The sequence below is a fragment of the Mobula hypostoma genome, chromosome 3 (assembly GCF_963921235.1).
Source record: "Mobula hypostoma chromosome 3, sMobHyp1.1, whole genome shotgun sequence".
NCBI classification, from domain to species: Eukaryota; Metazoa; Chordata; class Chondrichthyes; order Myliobatiformes; family Myliobatidae; genus Mobula; species Mobula hypostoma.
Genome location: NC_086099.1, coordinates 53,821,818 through 53,844,949, shown reverse-complemented (window position 1 = coordinate 53,844,949; position 23,132 = coordinate 53,821,818). Strand labels below are relative to the sequence as shown.

The 23,132-nt window shown below is 43.3% G+C and overlaps 2 protein-coding genes across 5 annotated transcripts in view; one reads left to right on the top strand and one right to left on the bottom strand.

Moving 5' to 3' along the window:
• Positions 1 to 8,272, bottom strand: part of LOC134344006 (CCR4-NOT transcription complex subunit 7) — a 59,917-nt gene extending 51,645 nt beyond the window's left edge. For both annotated transcript variants that reach the window (XM_063043055.1, XM_063043056.1), the window contains exon 1: positions 8,159 to 8,272. The gene's annotated coding sequence lies outside the window, so the exon portion shown is untranslated. The remainder of the gene's footprint in view (positions 1 to 8,158) is intronic.
• Positions 8,273 to 8,469: 197 nt separating this feature from the next.
• Positions 8,470 to 23,132, top strand: part of vps37a (VPS37A subunit of ESCRT-I) — a 40,780-nt gene continuing 26,117 nt past the window's right edge. The window contains exons 1-5 of one of the 3 annotated variants that reach the window (XM_063043052.1): positions 8,557 to 8,695; positions 12,905 to 12,974; positions 15,410 to 15,446; positions 16,042 to 16,159; positions 17,112 to 17,212. In XM_063043052.1, the coding sequence (XP_062899122.1) occupies positions 15,415 to 15,446; positions 16,042 to 16,159; positions 17,112 to 17,212 (251 nt within the window). In that variant the 5' untranslated portion in view covers positions 8,557 to 8,695; positions 12,905 to 12,974; positions 15,410 to 15,414. Of the gene's footprint in view, positions 8,696 to 12,899; positions 12,975 to 15,409; positions 15,447 to 16,041; positions 16,160 to 17,111; positions 17,213 to 23,132 lie in introns of all 3 variants that reach the window. The other 2 variants (XM_063043051.1, XM_063043050.1) reach the window with 2 other exon arrangements.

Genomic DNA, 23,132 nt, shown 5'->3' with positions numbered 1-23,132 from the left:
CCTTCCAATATTTTTCAAGACATGGACAAGTCCGAAACATAGGAATTAATGAAGCTTCTCCATTATTGCATCTGTCACAGTAGGGAGATATATCTGAATAAAAATGAGATAGCTTATCTTTAGCATATGGACTCCATGTATCACCTTAAATTGTATTGAAGGAATGGCGAGCACATAGCGATGAAGTATTAACCAGTTTAAAAAATTCATTTCAAGTTTCCTCAGATATTGATGTCTGTAAATCTTGTTCCCAGAGAGTCTTAATTTTGTCTAAAGGAACATTCCTCGTCTCCAGTAACATACCATAAATATTAGATATTGAACCATTATAAAAAAGTGTCAAATTAAAAATTACATCGAGTAAGTTCTTATCTGAGCTTATAGGAAATGTGCATAATTGAGATCTTAGAAAGTCTCTGATTTGTAGATATCTAAAAAAGTGAGTTCTGGGTAAGCTATATTCAGCCGACAATTGCTCAAATGAAAAAAGATTTCCTCCAACAAACAGGTCTCAAAATATTTAATACCCAACCTGTCCCATTCTTTAAAAACTAAATCAGTCATGGAGGGTTTAAAAAAAATTAGAATAAATGGGACTAAAAAGGGAAAATCTCAATAAACCAAAATGTTTTCTAGATTGTATCCAGAACCCAGTATGTTTAACTATTAAATTATGAGTTAGTTTACTTACAAATAAAGGAAGTGAGGATCCAAGAAGAGAAATAATAGAAAATTTATTAACAGAATTAGCTTCTAAAGAAACCCATACCGGACAGTCTACACAATTAATATAATATAGGCAACTGTGGCGACCCACTTTCTGACACCCACGAACCGGCTCACGAAACAGCGCGCGCAGGCAGAGGGCCAGCAGCAAAAAGGGCGGGAACGGGAAGGCTTTAAAGCGGGCCGCGAAGTTTGAATAAACCTCTTTCATCGCAACTCCAACTCACCGACTCCATGTGGTTATTCTAGCGCTGTGTGTAGCACATCGCTACAATTGGTGACCCCGACGGCCCAAATGGTATTTGGACCAGAGATGACCGACGCTGCATCTGTTCACGCAGTTTCGTTAAAACTGCCAAGCTTCTGGACGCTGCGACCCCATTTATGGTTCGGACAAGCAGAAGCACAATTCCACATTCGGCAGATAACCTCGGAGTCCACTCGCTACTACTACGTGCTGAGCTCCCTCGACCAGGAGACTGCTGCACTAGTTGAGGAGTTTATCCAGTCGCCCCCAGAGGACGGCAAATACACAGCATTCAAAACCCTGCTCATAAGGATTTTCGGACTCTCACGGCGCGAACGAGCACGCCGCTTAATGCACCTGGATGGTTTGGGAGACAGGCCGCCGTCAGCATTAATGAACGAGATGCTGGCCCTGGCTGAAGGACACAAACCCTGCCTCATGTTTGAGCAGGCGTTCCTAGAGCAACTGCCCGAGGACATATGCCTGCTGCTGTCCGACGCAGATTTCAGCAAACCCCGGGAGGTGGCGGCCCGAGCAGATGTGCTGTGGAATGCCAGGAAAGAGAGAGGGGCATCCGTCGCACAGATCACCAAGCCGCGTGCCCAACGACAGGCCAGACCAGGCCCGGCAGCAGAGCCTACAAAACCCGGCAACGGGAGAGAGGAGCCCAGCGAACAATGGTGTTTCTACCACCAGCGGTGGGGCACGGAGGCCCGCCGCTGCAGACCGCCCTGCAAATTCCCGGGAAACGCCAAGGCCCAGCCGCTGCCGATCGCTACGGCGGCTGGCCATCAGGACAGCCTCCTGTACGTCTGGGACAAGCAGTCGGGACGCCGCTTTTTGGTCGACACCAGAGCGGAGATCAGCGTCTTACCTCCAACGAGTTACGACACCCGCAACAGAGAACCGGGACCCACCCTGAGGGCCGCTAATGGCAGCACAATACGAACCTACGGCACCCGCACGGTGCGGCTACAGTTCAGCTCCAGCCGGTTCACGTGGGACTTCACACTGGCCGCCGTGGCCCAACCACTGCTGGGGGCAGATTTCCTACGAGCCCACAGCCTGCTGGTCGACTTGCAAGGGAAGCAATTAGTCCACGCCAAGACTTTTCAAACGTTCTCTCTGGGTGAAGCACAGTTGCCAGCCCCACACCTCGATGAATTCACCAGGGTCCTGGCGGATTTCCCATCAGTACTGACACTGCAGTTCACGGCAGCCATGCCCAGACACGGAGTACAGCACCACATCCCGACCCAGGGACCACCCCTCCACGCCCGTGCTCGAAGGCTTCCCCCGGACAAGCTCCGACTGGCGAAGGAGGAGTTCAAGAAGATGGAGGAATTAGGGATCATACGACGGTCCGACAGCCCATGGGCCTCCCCCCTTCACATGGTGCCCAAGGCAACGGGGGGCTGGAGACCATGCGGTGACTACCGCAGACTGAACGAGGCTACAATGCCAGACCGCTACCCTGTGCCGCACATTCAAGACTTCGCAGCAAACCTACACGGCGCAAGGATCTTTTCCAAGGTAGACCTCGTCCGGTGATACCATCAAATCCTGCTGCATCCGGACGACATCCCCAAAACAGCACTTATCACCCCGTTCGGACTTTTCGAATTCCTCCGAATGCCGTTTGGTCTAAAGAATGCCGCACAGACTTTCCAGCGGCTAATGGACGCAGTGGGACGCGACCTGGACTTTGCATTCATCTATTTGGACGACATCCTCATAGCCAGCAGTAGTCGGCAGGAACATCTGTCCCACCTCCGCCAGCTCTACTCCCGCCTGAGTGAATTCGGCCTTACAATCAATCCAGCCAAATGCCAGTTCGGACTCGACACCATCGACTTCCTGGGCCACAGGATTACTAAAGACGGGGCAACCCCGCTGCCCGCCAAGGTAGACGCGGTCCGCCACTTCCCCCGACCCAACACAATCAAAGGCTTGCAGGAATTCGTGGGTATGGTGAATTTCTACCACCGTTTCCTCCCCTCAGCAGCCCGAACCATGCGCCCCTTGTTCACTCTAATGTCGGGTAAGGGCAAGGACATTACCTGGAACGAAGAGGCCGCAACCGCTTTCGTTTAAACCAAAGAAGCCTTGGCAAACGCCGCGATACTAGTGCACCCCAGAACGGACGTTCCTACTGCCCTCACGGTGGACGCATCCAACACAGCAGTCGGTGGAGTGCTGGAACAATTCATCGAGGGTCGCTGGCAACCCCTGGCGTTCTTCAGCAAACACCTACGACCACCCGAACTCAAATACAGTGCTTTCGACCGGGAGCTATTGGCACTATACCTGGCAATTCGGCATTTCAGGTACTTCTTAGAAGGTAGGCCCTTCACCGCGTTCACAGACCACAAACCGCTTACCTTTGCGTTCACTAAGGTGTCTGACCGCTGGTCGTCCCGCCAGCAGCGACATCTGTCCTACATCTCCAAGTACACGACGGACATCCGGCATGTCTCTGGAAAGAACAATGTCGTGGCAGACGCACTTTCCAGACCTACCATACAGGCCCTGTCCCAGGGGGTGGACTATGCAGCGCTGGCAGAGGCACAGCAGGCAGACGCTGAGATCCCCGGTTACAGGACTGCAGTCTCCGGTTTGCAGCTCCAAGACCTCCCCGTAGGCCCAGGTGAGAGGACCCTACTATGTGACGTAGCTACTGGCCAACCCCGCCCCGTCGTCCCAGCAGCCTGGCGCCGACGGGTGTTCGAATCTATTCAGAACTTAGCGCACCCCTCCATCAGGACAACTGTCCGGCTGGTCTCCAACAGGTTCGTGTGGCATGGACTTCGTAAACAGGTCAGTGAATGGGCCAAAACGTGCATGCAGTGCCAAACGGCCAAGGTGCAGCGGCACACCAAGGCTCCACCGCAGCGGTTCGAACCCACCCGCCGAAGGTTCGACCACATCCATGTGGATATCGTGGGGCCCCTGCCAGTGTCACGAGGAGCGCGGTACCTCCTAACTATGATAGACCGGTTCACCAGATGGCCAGAGGCAGTCCCGCTCAGCGACACCACCTCCGAATCCAGTGCCCGAGCACTGATCACAAACTGGGTAGCACACTTTGGGGTACCGGCCCACATTACCTCCGACAGGGGTGCCCAGTTCACCTCCAGCCTGTGGTCGGCTATGGCCAGACTTTTAGGAACACAGCTACACCACACAACTGCCTACCACCCACAGTCGAACGGACTAGTGGAGCGCTTCCACCGTCACCTGAAATCGGCTCTCATGGCCCGCCTGGAGGGGCCTAACTGGGTGGCCGAACTTCCCTGGGTCCTGCTCGGAATCCGCACGGCGCCCAAAGAGGATCTACACACCTCGTCGGCCGAGTTGGTGTACGGCGCGCCCCTGGTCGTCCCAGGAGAGTTCATACCAGCCCCAAGGGGGCAAGAGGAAGAACCCACAGCAGTCCTGGACAGACTACGGGAGAGGCTCAGTAACCTGGCCCCCATACCCACTTCACAGCACGGACAGAGCCCGACCTGTGTACCCAAAGACCTGCAGAACTGTAAGTTTCTTTTTGTACGACGGGGCGGACACCGGGCACCGCTACAGCGGCCCTACGAGGGGCCGTTTAAGGTGATCAGCAACAACGGGTCCACGTTCGTGCTGGACATTGGGGGGAGAGAGGAGGTTTTCACGGTGGACCGACTCAAACCGGCCCATGTGGACTTGCGCAACCGGTCCAGGCTCAGGCACAGCGGCGCAGGGGCAGACCTCCCAAACAGAGGCCGATGCAGACTGTGGACATTGGGGGAGGTATCGCCGGTTCTGGGGGGGGGGGGGTTATGTGGCGACCCACTTTCTGACACCCACGAACCGGCTCACGAAACAGCGTGCGCAGGCAGAGGGCCGGCAGAAAAAAGGGCGGGAACAGGAAGGCTTTAAAGCGGGCCGCGAAGTTTGAATAAACCTCTTTCATCGCAACTCCAACTCACCGACTCCGTGTGGTTATCCTAGCGCTGTGTGTAGCACATCGCTACACAACTATTTTAAACTACTCCCGCCCCCTCCCAGTACGGCAATAGCAAACCTTCCTGCGAAGCTATTAGCCCCCCCTCCAGTTCTGGTGCAAACCATCCCTTCTGTACATTTCCCACTTACCCTGCAAGCAGGGGTTCCCAACCGGGGGAACCTGGACTCCTTGGTTAACGATATGGGTCCTTGGCATAGAAAGTTTGGGAACCCCTGCCTACAAGAGAGCGCAATGATCCAAAAGTCTGAAGCCTTCCATCCTGCACCATCTCCTTAGCCATGTGTTAAACTGTATGATCTTCCTACTTCTGGCCTCACTGGCACGTGGCACGGGTAACAATCCTGAGACCACAACCCTGGAGGTTGCCCTTTAACTTAGAACCTGACATCCTGAACTCACTTTGTTGTACCTCGTCACCCCTCCTACCCACATAATTGGTAATGACAAAAACCACGACCTCTGGCTGCACACCCTCCCACAAGAATGCTGTGGACTTGATCTGAGATGTCCCTGACCCCAGCACCTGGAAGGTAATATACCATCTGGGAATCTCATTCTCGTCCATAGAACCTCCTGTCTGTTCCCCTAACCAATGAATCCCCTATGACTACAGCTCACCTCTTCTCCCCTTTGAGTCATTGCGCCAGACTCAGTGTTAGAGACCTGATCACTGTGGCTTTCCTCTGCTACGTCATTTCTCCCCCCTCCCCCACTTTTCCCCAAACAGTATCCAATGCTGTATACCTGTTTTTGAGAAGAATGGCCACTGGGGTATTCTATACAGGGGGCCTATCTATCCCCTTTTCACCTTCCTGACAGTCACTCATTTACCTGTGTCCTGCACGTTTGCACCTTGGGTGTAACTACCCCCCAGAATGTCCTGTCTAATAACCCAGATCACTCGAGAAGCTGAGGGAATTCGTCCAACTCCAACTCCTTAACCACTGACCACAGCTGGAGCAACACAGTGGATTGTAGAAAGTAAAAGGTCAAGGGTGGCAAAGTTTCCCAGTGGAAGAGTTACGCAACAGAAGAATTTTACATCAATGAACAGTTTTGGATGGGATGAATTAATGAAGAGTAAACATTCTAAGGACAAGAAACAGTACAATTTGTGATCTATCGCTGAGCAGCAGTGAACCATCTGATTAGCCTATCAGAGTTCTCTTTGGGAACTAGTTGACTTGATCAGCATTTCTGATCTGGCTATTGTTCACGATTGCACTTAATAAAAAACATACAAGTCAAACATGATAAAGGATTGAGATGGGATCAGCTGCAAGTGGGCTTAAGAAAGATGAATGCAATCATTTTGTAGAGATTGAAGCAAGTCATCTTTGCAATGGATTCCCAACACTGAAAGCCCCTTCAGCACACTGACTAAAAGTATCAAACCATCAAAGCAGGCATCCAGCAAGTCACACTCCATAACGCCCTGCAAATTATTTCCTTTCATTCCATCAAATCCAAGCAAGAACAATCAGAGCTGTTCAATAAGTGATGAGCAAGCAGGCATTATCAATAGTTTAGGAACAAAACTGCAGAAAACAAATTTTAAAAGTGATATCAGGTTCACCCAGAACAAATGTCTGAAGAAAAATATTTTTAAAAATATGTGCAACTCAGTGAGTAACCCTATCCACAAACTATCCAAATTGAATGGTAAAGTTTTAGCATTAAGTTCATTTGAAACTTGATTTAATATTCAGGTGTTGCAAAACAACCAGCTTGAAACAAAAACTTTGTATTTTAAGCATGGATGAATGAAATATACAATAAAGCTTTAAAATATAATGAAACTTTCTATAGGGGCACAATTGAGAGTATCCTGACTGGTTGTGTCACTGCCTGGTATGGGAACTGTACTTCCCTCAATCACAGGACTCTTCAGAGAGTTGTGCAGACAGCCCAGCACATCTGTAGATGTGAACTTCCCACTATTCAGGACATTTACAAAGTCAGATGTGTAAGAAGAGCCTGCAGGATCATTGGGGACTCAAATCACACCAACCCCAAACTGTTCCAGCTACTACAATCCAGGAAACAGTACTGCAGCATAAAAGCCAGACCAACAGGCTCCGGAACAGCTTCTTCCACTAGGCCATCAGACCAATTAATTCATGCTGATACAATTGTATTTTTATGTTATATTGACTGTCCTGTTGTACATACTATTTATTATAAATTACCATAAATTGTACAATGCATATTTAGCGGACACATAACGTAAAGATTTTTACTCATGTATATGAAGGATGTAAGTAATAAATTCAATTCAAAACAAAAATGTTTTTCTTGTATGGACACATCCCCAGAAATGCATAAGAAAAACATTTCAGAAAACAAATATTACATATAGATTGCTAATTACTTTGTACAGCACCAAAAACTGTAAAAAAGTTTCTGTACATGAGGAGTCATGTCATTTGAAATCATTTCTATATAATTAGTTTGCAGTTTTACAAGTTCTTAGAAGTACCAATAGAATATAAACAAGTTTAACCTCTTGATACAATAAGAGCTAAACAACTTCCAAATTAGGTAAGAAATCTATAAATAAAACAAAGTCTCAACAGTTATACATGCACTTTACCTAATGCTACTCAATAGCGCAAGGAAAGCATTGCCATACACTACTGGACGTGTTGCACACAAAATCTTCATTACAGGGCATTCTTCATTACAGAGCTGAATTTTATCTTTATCGTCAACAAACTGACTCGTGTAAATTAACTTTATTTAGTTAACTGATCAATCCTCATCCACGCAAATTCTGTTTTTTTTTGCTTTACGTGTTGACAGCGGGTGCGCGATGTTTGAAAACTCAATCGGTGTAGCTTATTTAAAAAGTACCTCGCACCCATTCTGCCTCGCTAAGTAAACTGTTAACTTTGTTGTACAATTTGTACCCAGTAAACAGGAGTCATGAGTGTACCTGCGGAAACCCACAGCATTTTTGATCCACTTGACTATATTTAATAACAGACTAAGGTAAAAAACCAAGCTTTTAAAAGAGAAATTGCTTGTTAAAAATTCAGAGATCCACTGACTGGTGGAGGGGAAAATCGGTGCTTCTACTCGAACGGAACATCACAAACAAAAAAACATACCAGAAACTCTACTGGTTGTGAACGCAAATTTACAATTTTTAAAAAAAGTTGTCATCTGTAGGTCATTGGCTTTACCTGTGTCAGGCGGGAGCAGGCTCTAAGACCTCTTGAACCATTAAAATACGAGCCCGTCTCCTGACTGTCTCAGTACCTCGCTCGCATCCTCCATTACAGCCGCCGCGCAACCCTGACGTCACCGAATCGTGCGCACTAACCTTTCAACTTAGCAGGTTATTTTATTTAAAAGCACATAATTTCTAAAAGTTACCGTCTAAACAAGTATAGATTAGATTTTTAAAATGCTGATAGATCTCGGAGGGTTTGGGGGACGTGGTATGATTTGGCCGGGAGAGGGGTTGAAACGTAATGCCGGGCGGGTTGACGTAGTGCACATCTCTGCCCGTGTGGTGACGGTCTCGGTTCCTGGCGCTGTTGGCTAATGACCGGCTGTCGGGATTAATGTCCTCGGCCGGCTGCTGAGCCGCAACTCTCTACAGCCATGAGCTGGATTTTCCCGATGTCAAAGGGCGGCGGCGGTCACCTGCCGCCCCTCACTAACTTACAGCAACAGCGCCAGCGGCAGATAGAATCGGTGAAGAGCTCGCACAGTGGGTGAGTATGCAGAACCCTTCGGCGCCGCCGTCCACCTCGGCTCATACAGCTGACGTCGAAAATATCTCTGCGAGTTTCCCCAAACCTGCTTTCTGCGTGTCTTAATATTTCAAATGTTACAAGATGGTAATATACAGATGTGTTAATAAAGCGATCGAGCCAGGTATGCCATATCCCTGTGGATTATTTGGCTATGTATGATAAGAAAGGAATTCACCCTGGCTCTGCCGGCCCATTTATTTTTTATCGGGGTAGAGTATTAATTCTAGGAAAGCTATCTTATGTGTATTTCGTAAGTATCGCTTCCATATTGGTATTAGTTTATGAATGTCATATGTACCAAGATACTAGCGTACTGGTTATTCAGATTAAATCATGACACGGGGCATTGAGCTAGGAATAGGTAAAACGATAACAATGCAGGAGAAAGTGTAAACGCTACCAATAAAAAGTGCAGTGTAGGTAAACGGTAAAATGCAAGACCATAACAAGGTGGATTATGAGGCCAAATGTTTCTTATCGTACGAGAGAGAGAGTGAGAAGTTTCAATTTCCTGGGTGTCAAGATCTCTAGGGACCTAACCTGAGTCCAACATATCGATGCAGCTGTAATGAAGACAAAATGCGACTCTACTTCATTAGGAGTTTGAAGAGATTTGGTATGTCAACAAATACACTCAGAAACTTCTATAGATGTACCGTGGAGAGCATTCTGACAGGCTGCATCACTGTCTGGTGTGGGGAATGGGCTACTGCACAGGACCGAAAGAAGCTGCAGAGGGTAGTAGATTTAGTCGGCTCTGTCTTGAGTACTAGCCTACAAAGTACCCAGGACATCTTCAGGGAACAGTGTCTCAGAAAGGCAGCGTCCATTATTAATGACCCCCAGCAACCAGGGTATGTCCTTTTCTCACTGTTCGATCAGGTAGGAAGTACAGAAGCCTGGGGGCACACACTCAGCGACTCAGGAACAGCTTCTTCCCCTCTGCCGTACGGTTCCAAAATGGACATTGAACCCGCAAAACACGACCTCACTTTTTAAATATATATTGTTTCTGTTTTTGCACGATTTTTAATCTATTCAATATACATATACTGTAATTGATTTACTTATTATTATTTTTCTTCTATATTTTTTTTTGCATTCAACTGCTGCTGCAAAGTTTAAAAAAATCCACCGCACATGCCGTGATAATAAACCTGATTCTGATTCTGAAGAGGTCCATTCAATGGACTAATAACAGTGGAATAGAAGTTGCACTTAAGCCTGGTGGGGTGTGCCTTCATGTTTTTTTGTCTTCTGTTGGATGGGAGAGGGAAGAAGATACTGAAAACATCATCGGGGTCTTTCTTCATCTCCCCCCCCCACCCCACCCCACCCTGCTATTAGACTTTAGGACATCTATCAGAAGCGCTGCATATACAGTGTCCCCAATATTGTCAAGACCCCTCCCATTATTCCCATAATCTCATTAACCACCTGCTGTCTGGCATAAGAACCAGAACTGTCAGACTGGGTAGCTATCCACTGCCCCCCCCCCGCCCCCCCCAGCTATTAGACCCTGCTGTCACCCAGTGCACATGTACACCCTGTCTGAATGTCCTGTCGCACCCCCTTCACCCCCACCACTCCCAAATTCATAGACACACTCTCATTCCTACACCGGTTACTTTTCATCTCTTATTGCTGCTGTCACATATTTAAGCTATTTCTTGTTTTATTATAATAGTGCCTGTAGCGTTATACTTGCATACATGTGCACCTCACACATCGTATCAACCTGTCAATCTGCTGGCCGTGCCATGCAGGGACATGTGTAATATTATTTTGTGACTATGTGTTGGATCGTAACGAGATATGCGGTGTGTACCTTGGTCACAGAGGAACGATGTTTCATTTCACTGCATACATGTGTATGGCTAAATGACAATAAACTTGAACTTGAAGTGAGATTGTCTGGAATGGGTAGGGTCTTTGATTATGCTAGCTGCTTTACTGAGGCAACGAGAAGTATAGACAGATTCCTTAGACTGGTTTCTGTGATGTGCTGAGCTGTGTCCACAATTCTCTGCAGTTTCCTGTGGTAATGTGCAGAGCAGTTACCATAGCAAACAGTGATACAAAATGTACAGTATAACTTGTATCAATATAGTACAGAGTGTATCAGTAAAACACAAATTGTGATAGCACATTGGCACAGTTACTAGAATTCATGTCCACTGATTTGGATTCAGTCCTGACCTCCTGTGCTACTTAGAATTGGGGGAAGGAGAATATCATGGAGGGAACAGAGATAGAAATAGTGCTGATGGGTCAAAGGTCCGCTTCCATGTTGTATTTGGCAAACTTTCTTGTGAATTACAGCAGGAAATCTAACATAAAAGAAGTAATTGCTCAATAATGTCAGATTTGCAGAATAGTTACAGTATAATAATGAACAGCAATATGACACTATGTTGTTATTCATAGTAATTTTTATATGTCTTTGCACTGCTGCTACTAAACAAGTTTCACTTCATAAAAGTCAGTGAGAGTAAACCTGATTCTGATAAGGACTTTACATATGAGCAATCCAGCTCCCTTCTCAGTTCAGGTACAGGGTCTTGACCCAAAGCATCTACTGTAATGTCCATCTGCAGATGCTGCCTGACCCACTGAGTTCTTCCAACATTTTGTTTTCTGCTGGCTTCTTCCTGTAGTTATTTTCTGTTACACTGCAAATTCTTCTGTCAGCTTCTTATCCAGTTCCCATTTAAATGTTACAGTTGAATATGGCACTTCTGCAAGTTGAACCGAAGGCTGTGCTCTCCTTTGATATTGACAACACAGGAGCGGAGTGAGGCCATTGGGTTTGCTCCACCATTCCATTGTGGCTGATTCATTATTCCTCTCAAACTCATTCTCCTGCCTTCTCCCTGTAACCTTTGATGCCCTGACAAATCAAGAACCTATCAACTTTCATTTTAAATGTACCCAGTGATTTCGCCTTCATAGCCATCTGTGGTAATGAATTCCACAAATTGCCCCTCATCTCTGTTCTAAAGGTATATCCTTCCATTCAGAGGCTATCCCTTCTGGTCCTAGACTCCCTCAGTAACGTGTCTGTAATTTACTTCTTAAAGTGTGAGTGCCCTAATTATTCAATTTATTGGTTAATGAATCACAAAGGTGATTGGCCACAAGAGCATAATTTTTTCTAAGTTGAAGGAGAGGATTATACTTGTTGGCTGGAATGGGAGACTTTAAGTTTGGTGGTGGTGATCTATCTCAGTCCAGAAAATTCAAAATAAGAAAAATCATGGAGAACTGTGCTGAACAATGTCTTTTTTTTTTAGAAACTTGTGTATGTTTACATAATTATTTGAAATAAAGGACTAAGTTGCCCTGTAATTAAGACAGTTAATTTTTTGTTCATATGAAATATGGCTGACGAGCATTTCCCATTCCACTTTCTACCTATCTCTTCCTAACTCTTGCTTGATCCCTCCTGACCTCTCTATACCGCCCATTTAATTCTCAATATTAAATTTCAATGACCCACTATTGACTTCATTTGCACTGATAGTATGACAATGATTCAAATGCATTAATTTGAAATTCATACATACCACTTAAAATCTGTAGGTTATTTTTCTTTATAGTTCCAAATCATATATATTTTTTAAATTATTTATTAAGATACAGTGTGAAATAGGCCCTTCCAGCCCTTTAAGCCACACTGCCTAGCAACCCCCAACTTAACCTTAGCCTAAACACGGAGCAATTTTCAATGACCAATTATCGTATGAACTGCTACATCTTTGGAATATGGGAGGAAACTGAAGCACCCAACAGAAACCCATGCAGTCACGGGGAGAACGTACAAACTCCTTGCGTACAGCAGCAGGAATTGAACCTGAGTCACCGGTACTGTAAAGCATTGTGCTAACCACTACGCTACTGCACTGCTCTTAACTTGGGTCAGAAACTTTGTACATTTTATTGTTGGCAAGGTGTGGACAGTTTTTTTATTTTTCAGTGATTTATCTTAGAATGGAAAAACAAACACCAATTGTATTTAAACCCAGTCAAGTGGACCACTTATTAAAAGTTAAAAATAATGAAGTGGAAAGTTATGCTAAAATTTGATGTTAAGATTGGAATAAAAGTCACAACAATAGCAAGTATAATAAATCATATTAATTATCTTCATTGTTTTGTGTAGTGTAGTGGAAATACAGAAGGATGTGGAATACAGGCTACCTTTTACAGTAAATAATAAAACCATCAATTTAAACATGTAAGTATGAAATGTTGAGATATTTTACATGAATTGTATTTGTCCACAGTTTTTTTACTTTTAGTTAAGTACGGTAAAGAGAAATTTTACAAGAATTTAAGAGTTTTTTTGCATTATCTTCCTCTACCATATCACCAGCCTGCTTTTATTTTAAATGTCCATAAATGCCGCAGCTTAGGGCGATGTATTGGATTCCAGCATTCTGGCTTTTCCTGACACAGCAGGATCGAATGCAGATTGGTCAGTTACAAAATAATTTTTTTTGTTTTAATCACATCTAATGTGCAATAAAATTGACTAGGTCTTTCAGGCCATTTTCCACCCTTTAGCTGATCATATGAATGGCATGTTATATGGGAAATTGGAAGAGGTACAGTCGACGTTTCGGGCCGAGACCCTTCATCAGGACTAACTGAAAGAAGAGCTAGTAAGAGTGAATAGAAATCCGAGGAAGGTTTCAGGCAGGGGGTTCTTGAAAACTAGGGAAAATGAAAAGTTGTATTTGAGGGATTAAAATGGAGCAGGAAGCATCATATAGAAACTCAAAATACAGAAGTAAAAGTTAAAAGCCTTCTATAATTTTTAAACTTGCATTATACTGTGCACTTCAAGATCACGAAAAGAAATTAAGGTAGATGAACAAAAGCAGTACTGGAATAACTCAACAGATCAGTCAGCATTTGTAGAGGGAAGGGGTTGATCAATGTTTCAGGTCGAGACCCTGAATCAGGTTTGAGAATGTAAAGTGGAGTATGTAAGAGACAGAGGGAGGTTGGTAGATGATAGGTAGAATCAGATAAGGGAGAGATGATGGGCAGGCAGAATCAGGATGATGGAGGTGATAGGAAAAGTGAATCAAAGGAGAAGCAACTCAGGTACGTGGGTGATGGTCAAATGAAACCACTTGGGGGAGGATAATGAGTCCTGAGTAACAAGTGGGGAGAAAGGATGTAAAAAGTGAACAAAGGGAGAGAGAACCCAAATGGACCAGTTGGACTGGGTTACCAAAAGTTAGAAAGTTCAGTGTTCATATCATTGGGCTGTAGGCTTCTCAAGCTGGCCTTATCCTAGCAATGGGGAAGGCTGAAAACAGCCAGTGTGGGAATGGGAAGGGAAGTTAAAATAACATCTAATCAGAAACTCAAGATGGCCTTACATATGGAGTTTAGGTGCTCTGCAACAGTGACCTAGTCTTGCTGTGTGGAGGATGCTACATCCTGAGCATGGAATACAATTGACCAAGTTAGATGAAATGTGTGTTCATCTCCATCTCACTTTTAAGGGCTATTTAGGTCGCTGGTGGTGGTGAAGGAGTTGTTGGACTTCATGCTATTGCAGGGGTGGGAAGTGTCAAGAGAGGGGTGGGTGGAAAGGAATGAATGGACAGTCATTGAGAGAGTGGTCCCTGCAGAAAGTAGAAAGTTGGGGAGAGGGAAAGTTGTGGCTAGTGTGGGATATTATTGAAACTGGCAGATATTTTGAAGAATTGTGTGCTGGATATGAAGGCTGATAGGGTGAAAGGTGAGGATCAGTGGATCTCTATTTCTGTATTATCAGGGGAGAGGGGTGGTGAGAGCAGACGTGGGAAATGGAGGAAGTACATGAGAAAGCTCCATCAACTGCAGAGAGCGGTGGTCATATTTCCTGAAGAAAGAGAGCATTTCAGAACCCCAGGGTGGAAAGACTGGTATTGAGAGCAGATGTGGCAGTGATTGAGAAACAGAAAGAAAAGGATGGTACCCTACCAGGAGACTAGGTGGCAAGAGGTATATTTGAGGTAGTTGTGGGGATCTGTAGGTTTAAAGAAGATATCCATGGATAGTTTGTTTCTTGAGAAGGATGCAGAAAAGGAAGAGAAATATCAGAAAAACTCTTGGTGAATTTAACAGCAAAGTTGGTGCCGAAGGTGATAAATTTGGCAAGTTCTGCATGAGTGCTGGAAGAGACAACAATACTGTGAACAGTGTAGTGAAGAAAGAGTTTGAGATGGTTGCCAGAGTAGGTTTGGAACACAAACTGTTCCACATAACAAACAAAAAGAAGAACATCACCTTGCATTCTGATTGGGTAGTCTACTGCCCAATCATGTAACCATTGAATGCTCCAATTTCAGGTAACTCTCAACCCCTGTGTACCTTTCCTACATTATTGCTTCCCTTCTGGTTCCAGCTATCACCTACCAGCTCAAAACTTCTCCTGACCCTCCGCTCCGCTCTCCCACCTGGCCTTTAAACCATTTCATCTAGTTTCACAGGTCACCTACCAGTTTCTGCCTCATTCCTCCCTCTCACTTCCATATAAGGATTGTCATTCCACTATACTCTCAGTCCTGATGCAGGGTCTCAACCAGAAATGTGGACCATACCCTTGTCTCCACAAATGCTGCTTGACTCACTAAGTTCTTCCAGCTCTGCAATATCTTTTGTCTCTTTCAGATAAAATGAATACTAAGGACATGAGAGATCACCCAAGGTATATGAAAACCAGTAGTACAAAAGAACTATTTAAATCAAAGATGCATTGTACATTTTTGATGAAAGTAAGAAAAGGAGCTGTTTGTAAACATATTTCTGAGGAGCAGCAAGTCTAAAAGAAATGCAGGGAAGGGCATATGTTACTGTTTTTGGAAGTTGTAGGTCATGTGCCCTGTCAATTTGAGCAAGCTGTTTTTCTTTCAACAATATTTTAGGCACTTTTTAAAATGCCTGCTTATTTTTTAATATTTGATTCTCAGAAAGCCATTGAGTTCACTTCCCTCCATAAATACTGAATAGCTTTAGTGTGTTTAATAACTTCAAAAACCTTTTCAAGTACTTGTACCTAATTAGAAAATGAACAGCTGGTTTATTCAAAGTTGCAAAAGGATAATGTAGCCCTTGTAAAAATCAGTTTGGTTCAACTAGTCTTCCTTTCTTTAAAAAAAGTGAATATCTACATAATACTCTTCAGTATTACATTTGTTTAAATCACTGAGGTGCATAAATAGAACCATGTTATTTGCTTAAGTGAATAAAGATCGAGAAAAAAATTATCCTGCTTTACGTTTCTTTTTTCTTCTGCAAATTAGCTTGCTTCCTCCTCAGTTTCCACAAGAAAAGCCTGTGATTTCTGTCTTCCCTCCAGTGCGGCATCATTTGGTGGACAAGCAAATGGGCACAATGGTGACAAGCCCAATGATCACAAATGTATGTGGCAAACCTCACTCTTTTATAGCTTGTATTTTTCTCAAGTATGTAATCATAGTATCTTACATTTGATTCTATAATATAAATTCAAAAGGCTTATGACTATCAGATAAATAATGTCACATTACAAATGGTCCTATTATGGTATTGCACGTTGGATTCTGAGGTTACTTTGCATTGGAGCTTTTACCATTTGGCATGAAAATGTAGTATATAGCAGAAATAGTACACTGGAAAGGGGAAGATTACAAGGAGGTCAGTAACTTCCAAAGAAGTGTTTTTTTTTTCTTTCCTATAACTGTTACATTTAAAAATTGAGATAGAAATGATAAGAATGGAGCGGAATGAAAACATGTAGATCAAAGCAAACTGCAAAGGGATAGAAAATATTGAATAATTCATACACGTTTACAAATAGTGCTTCATTAACTTTTTTAAGTGGTTGAACTGAGTCGACTGACAGTCAGTGGTTTCCAGAAGGAATTGCTAGATGTCAGCCATTTCCAGCTCAACTTGTCTTGGACATTCGCACATGCTCTGGCAATACAGAAGTCAGGCGCAAGCCGCAGGTCAACAGCTGGTGTGTTTAATCTTCCACCCCACCAATGGGCTTGGAGTTGTGAGAGGAGCAGGGGCACTTTTATATCTAGTCCATCAAACTTACCACAGGGCTGGCTGCATACATTTGAATACAGTTGATAATTCTGTAGAAAAAGACAAGTATTTTAGTTCAATTATTTTAAATTTAAATGCTGTTTTATCTGCCATTCCTTTTCCAATATTTCCACCTCAATTCATTCTCCTTTTGTTCCAACAAAATTGTCTTGGCTTCTAGAACTACATTATTACCTTGACTACAGCATTTTATTTCATGGTGTAGATCACTTGTCCTATTAATAAATATATGTATTATTCATTTATAATAACATAGATTTTTTATTCAATATTGAAGTTCACAATGCATTCAGACCTTGGAAAAATTATTCAGACAATCCTTGATGAATTTTGGAAGAACCCTCCAGTGTTGGCCTCCAGTTCATCATCCTTTCCCTAGTAAGTATGATAATCTGTCTCACTTTGAATGTGCTGAATGGTCAGCTTCTTTCACCTGAGCTAAAAGATTGTGATTTTGAATCCCAAACTAGTTCTACTTTATAAAATTTAAGCTACCATTTCAATGTGATAACAGAGCATTGTCAGAATGCGCACCTGGTAGTTTATTTAGCTGAATGTAAAATATCCATGGCATTGTTATGAAAAGAGCAGGATTTTCTTGTTGTGGCCTTACAATTGCTATCGATCAAAATATACTTTGTGGTCATTATCACATTGCTTTTGTGGGAGCTTGATGTATGGAAATTACTTATCATACGTCCTGTTTATATGTACTGCATTGGCTGCAAAACGTGCAAGACAGCCTGGCCCAAGAGCAACACTAGATTAATGAAAGCCTTTTCATTCTTGGATTATCAAAAGCTAAATAACTGATTATTTACATCATTGCTGTTTATGCAACCCCGTTGCAGAAGATTTTGCTGTAATGTTTGTCAATAGCCAGAGGGTGGTGAATTTTTGTGGAATTTATTACCACAGGCAGCTGTGGAGGTTAGATCATTGGGTGTATTTAAGGCAGAGCTTGATAGTTTCTTGATTGGACATAGCATCATACGTTACGGGGAGAGGCCTGGGAGTGGGGCTGAGGAGGGGGGAGAAAAAGGATCAGCCATGATTGAATGGCAGAGCAGTCTCAATTGGCCAAGTGGCCTAATTCTACTCCTATGTCTTTTGGTCTTGTATAATGTCTGGACTACACTTATGAACTCAGTGGTTGCAAATTGCTTTGGGCCTTGAAGAAGGGGAAGCTGCCATGCAAATACAAATTAGTTTTTTAATGATACACATTATATTGTTAACACAATAAACAAACTTGCAAGCTGTTTTCACTTTTGCCAGTTTGCACAATAAGTGATTCAATAGATCATCAAATCAAAAATATTTAAAACTAACATTTTACTAGGTGAATATTATTTGCACAACACAATACATTACTAATTAAAAATTCCATCCATTTTTAGAAAAAAAAGCTAGATGTAATGATACATATTGCCAGTTAATTTGAGATTTTGTCAGCTCCCTTTCATTGCCTGTGGAATTTCAATAGTTATCTTAATTCTAATTCCCAAGAGTTTAATAAGCTTTTAATGTTGCAGACTTAATATTTTAAAGTGCTGTTCACGTGTTCTACACTTGGGGCCCGTAGAGGAATTTATTCCATACTGCTGTAAAACCACAACAATCATTATTATTTAGAGACAGCTAGGTGATTCTTGGTTATTTTTTAAGTGAAATTTGAGATTTATTAATATGTGCAGAAGTAAGTATAGGATATAATTTTTACAATTGTCACACTTACAATGAAATGAATGATCTGCATAGAGTAGTAAACTATCCTCATTTTAGAAAACTTGGAACACTAAAGCAAGTGAAATGAATATTAATTATTAAAAGAGATCAGGGTTACTAAGCGTGTTTTCTAATTCACTGTCTGGGCAGCAAAAAGTTTCCTCTTGCTAATGTTTGAGAATCAGGTGCCATTACTATAAGAAGTCACCTACTGTTTATGTGTGTGTTCTGATAATGGGGGACAAAGGGATGGCAGATGAGCTTAATAAGGACTTTGCATCAGTCTTCACAGTGGAAGACACCAACAGAATCCCAGAGGTCTGTAAGTATAAGGGAGCAGGAGTGAGTACTGTTGCTGTTATAAAGGAAAAATTGCTCGGCAAACAGAAAGGTCTTAAGGTTGCTGAAGAGATAGCAGATGCATTGGTCATGATCTTTCAAGAATCACTTGACTTTCTCATGGTTCTGGAGGACTGGAAAATTGCAAATGTCACTCCACTGTTGAAGAAGGAGGAAGGGAAAAGAAGGGAAATTATAGGCCAGTTGGCCTAACCTTAGTGGTTGGGGAAGTGTTGGAATCTATTATTAAGGATGTTATTATTATTAGTTTTAGGGTACTTGGAGACTAGTGATAAAATAAGTCAAAGTCAGGAAGATTTCTGTAAAGGGAAATCTTGCGTGACAAATCTTGGAGGAAGTAAGAAGCAAGGTAGACAAAGGAGAGGCAGTGGATGTCATTTACTTGGATTTTCAGAAGGCATTTGATAAGGTGCCACACGTGTGGCTGCTTAACAAGACAAAATCCGATGGCATCAATGGAATGATACTGGCATAGATAGAGGAATGACTGACAGGCTGGAGGCAGCGAGTGTGAATAAAGGGGGTCTTCTTTGGTTGGCTGCCAGTGGCTACTGTTGTTCTTCAGGTGTCAGTATTGGGACTGCTACTTTTCACATTTTTTGTCAGTTATTTAGATAATGGAATTGATGGCTTTGTGGCAAAGTTTGCAGGTGATATGAAGATAGGTGGAGGGGTAGGTAGTGCTAAGGAAGCAATATGATTGCAGAAGGACTTAGATAAATTAGAAGAATAGGCAAAAAGATGGCAGATGGAATACAGCGTTGCAGACATCCCACCCTGCAAAAACTCATTTCAGGGAGGTAGCACCCCCCCCCGCCCCCCCCGGTCGATAATACTTTCTTTAGTGATTTGGTCTAATCTGTAAACCAAGTTGGGTATATCCAAAAAATGTGACATTAGAATATGCACTTGTATTGTATTATCATGGAGTCATTCTTTTTATTCTATTACAACTTTAAGCAAGTCTACAGGGAGTTTGGCTTCATCACGTAGGACATCAATAGAGTAGCTCCTTAGCAGGAGGGATGTCTGGTGTTGGGAAATGCATTTTGGTAAAAGAAAAATAGTGCAGCAATTATCTAAATGGAGAGAAAATTCAAACATCAGAGGTGCGAAGGGACTTGGGATTCCCCATGAAAGACTCCCAGAAGGTTAATTTACAGGTTGAGCCTGTGGTAAAAAAGGCAAATGCAACGTTGGCATTCATTTCAAGGGGAATACCATACAAAAGCAAGGAGATAATGCTGAGACTTCATAGAACATTGGCCAGGCCACACTTGAAGTATTGCCAATAGTTCTGGACCCATATCTCAGAAAGGATATGTTGTCATTGGAGAGAGTTCAGAGGAGGTTCACAAGGATGATTCTGGGACTGAAGGGGTTAACATATGCGTTTGGTAGCGTTGGGTCTGTACTCACTGGAATTTAGAAGAATGGAGAGGATCTCACTGAAACCTACCGAATGTTGAAAGGACTAGATAGGGTGGATGTGGAGAGGATGTTTCCTATGGTGGGGTATCCAGAACTAGAGGGCACAGCCTCAAAATTAAGGGGCAACCTTTCAGAACAGGGGTAAGGAGGATTTTTTTTTGACCAGAGAGCAGTGAATATGTTGAATCTCTGCCACAGACTGTGGTGGAGGCCAAGTCCATGGGTACATTTAAGGCAGAAGTTGATATTTTCCTGATCGGTCAAGGCGTCAAAGGATGTGGCGAGAAGGCAGGTGTATGGTGTTGAGTGGAATCTGAGATCAGCCTTGATGGAATGGCAGAGCAGACTCAATGGGCTGAATGGCCTAATTCTGCTGCTATGTCTTATGGGCTAAAGATTTCTGCTTCAGTGTTTTGGTTTGTGTCAAAAACATTTCTGTGAATATTTTGATACAATGAGGGGCTGGGATAGTTACAAACCAAGCATCTACCTGTAGGAGGGAAATTGAAATTTTGGTTAAATGGTATCACAACAAAAACGTATCACTCAATGTCAGCAAAACCAAAGAGCTGATTATTGATTACAGGAGGAAGAAACCAGAGGTACAGGAGGCAGTCCTCATTAGGGGATCAGAGGTGGATAGGGTCAGTAACTTTAAATTCCTTGGCATTATCGTATCAGGATATTTCTTAGTACCGACACATAAGTGTCTAATCAATATCCATTTGGATCCTGGAGGAGTACATAAGCTGGCATTCTGCGGAGACAACATCCTCAACTGTGCACTGATGATGGCTTCTCGATTGGAGCTGAAATATCTGCAAATATTTTGCCAAGCTCGGTGATCAACAAAACTTGCACTTAAGGGCCATTTCAAAGAAGGCACAGCAGCATCTCTACTTTCTTAGAACTTCGCGCAGAATCTGCATGTCATCTAAAACTTTGACACACCTCTATAGAAGCACAGTAGAGAGTATTCTAACAGGTTGCATCATGGCCTGTTATGGAAACACCAATGCCCAAGAAAGGAACATGCTACTAAAAGTGCTGGAGACAGCCCAGTACATCACTAGAAAAACCCTTGATGCCATTGAGCACATGTATAAGGAATGCTGACACAAGAAAGCAGTATCCATCAAGGACCCCATCCATCCAGGATGTGCTCTTTTCTCACTACTACCATTGGGAAGAAGGTACAGGAGCCTTAGATCCTGCACTACCAGGTTCAAGAACAGTTATTACCCGTAAACTATCAAGCACCTGAACCAGTTTGGATAACTTCACTCACCTCATTGCTGAACTGATTCCACAACCTATGGACTCACTTTCAAGGACTCTACAATTCATGTTCTCAGTATTATTTGTCTGTCTGCCCATCTTTTTGTATTTGCACAGTTTGGCTTTATTTTTGCACATTGATTGTCTGTCAATCTTTTTGTGTAGTTTTTCATTGATTCTATTGTATTTCTTTGTTCTACTATGAACTGTTAAGTACCCCGTAACGGGTTTAAGAACCAGCAGAAATGGAAAACAGCTAGAGTCTGGTATTGGGGTTAACATAAGCTATTTTTATTAGTAACTATGTCAAACAGTAATATATAACCTGAAAAATCAAACAGGTTAGCAAAGTTTATGCTTATACATGTGTGGAAATATAAAAGCCAAGCTTCTTCGAGCTTGGGAGGTAATTGGATACAGTTTTACAATGGTAGGTAAGATAGTTCAGTTCTGGATATTGAATTGAGTAGAGTGGGGAGAGAGAGAGCAATGTTTTGTCTTCCCAGTGCCGATGCCGTGGAATCTTCCACGTCGCCCTCCTGCTCCCGAAACTTATTAAAGTCACCGACTGTGACCACACAAAAGAGAATGCCGTTTTCACGTGGTAAAGCTATCAACCCAGGTGAGGGTTAAACACACCGATGGCTTTCCACCGGTCACCCCTTTGTCCACACTGTGAGCAAAAACACCACCTTTGTCGTGGGCACACAAAGCTCAGCCAGTGTCAGTGTCTTCCATGTCTCTAGTGTGTCTAATTACAAAGGCAGTTGACCTTGTATATATTCCACAACTGCTGAACACCAACTGTCCATCATATAGCTCCGCCTTGCAGTTTCCAAGGCAACTCACAGGCTTTCTGTTGCTCTCTCACTCACACACACATGCTCTCCGCTCTCTCTCCCTTTTTAAAGGAACAGTCCATATTTAATAATCCTTCAGATCTCGTCACACCTCCCTCCTTTTAGGAAAAGTTTTGATCACAGAGCAAAATTTTTGTCTTAACTATCGATTATACAGCTTAAAGCAATACGTGTGTAAGTATCAGGTAACATGGAAGGTAGAGGTCTGTGACAAATCATCATGATTTGAACCCCTGGTTTTGCTCTCATGGGCCTCAGAATCCCCCTGCCGTGAACGATCTGCATCAGCAGACTTTTTAGACATGCTTCGGGTTACTGTGCATGCGGGGTAAACATCAGTATCCCTGTGTGGGTCGTTAGCCACAGGTTTGCTCGTTAGCTGCACTGCTGAGTAAACATCACCCTGGATAGGTGTCAACCTACCCCCAATGTTCACTAAACTCAGCACTGTCACCGGACTTACGAAAACCATATATACATTGTGAAAAATTCCAAACAATCCATTTATTCTATTTCTACAACCTTCAGCTCAATCTGTCTCCATAGTAACCTCTACAGATGGCCTCTCAAAACCAAAACAATCCTTTTCCTCCACATCACAATCGTGAAAAGTAACTTCATAACCTTGAAGGTGTTTACAT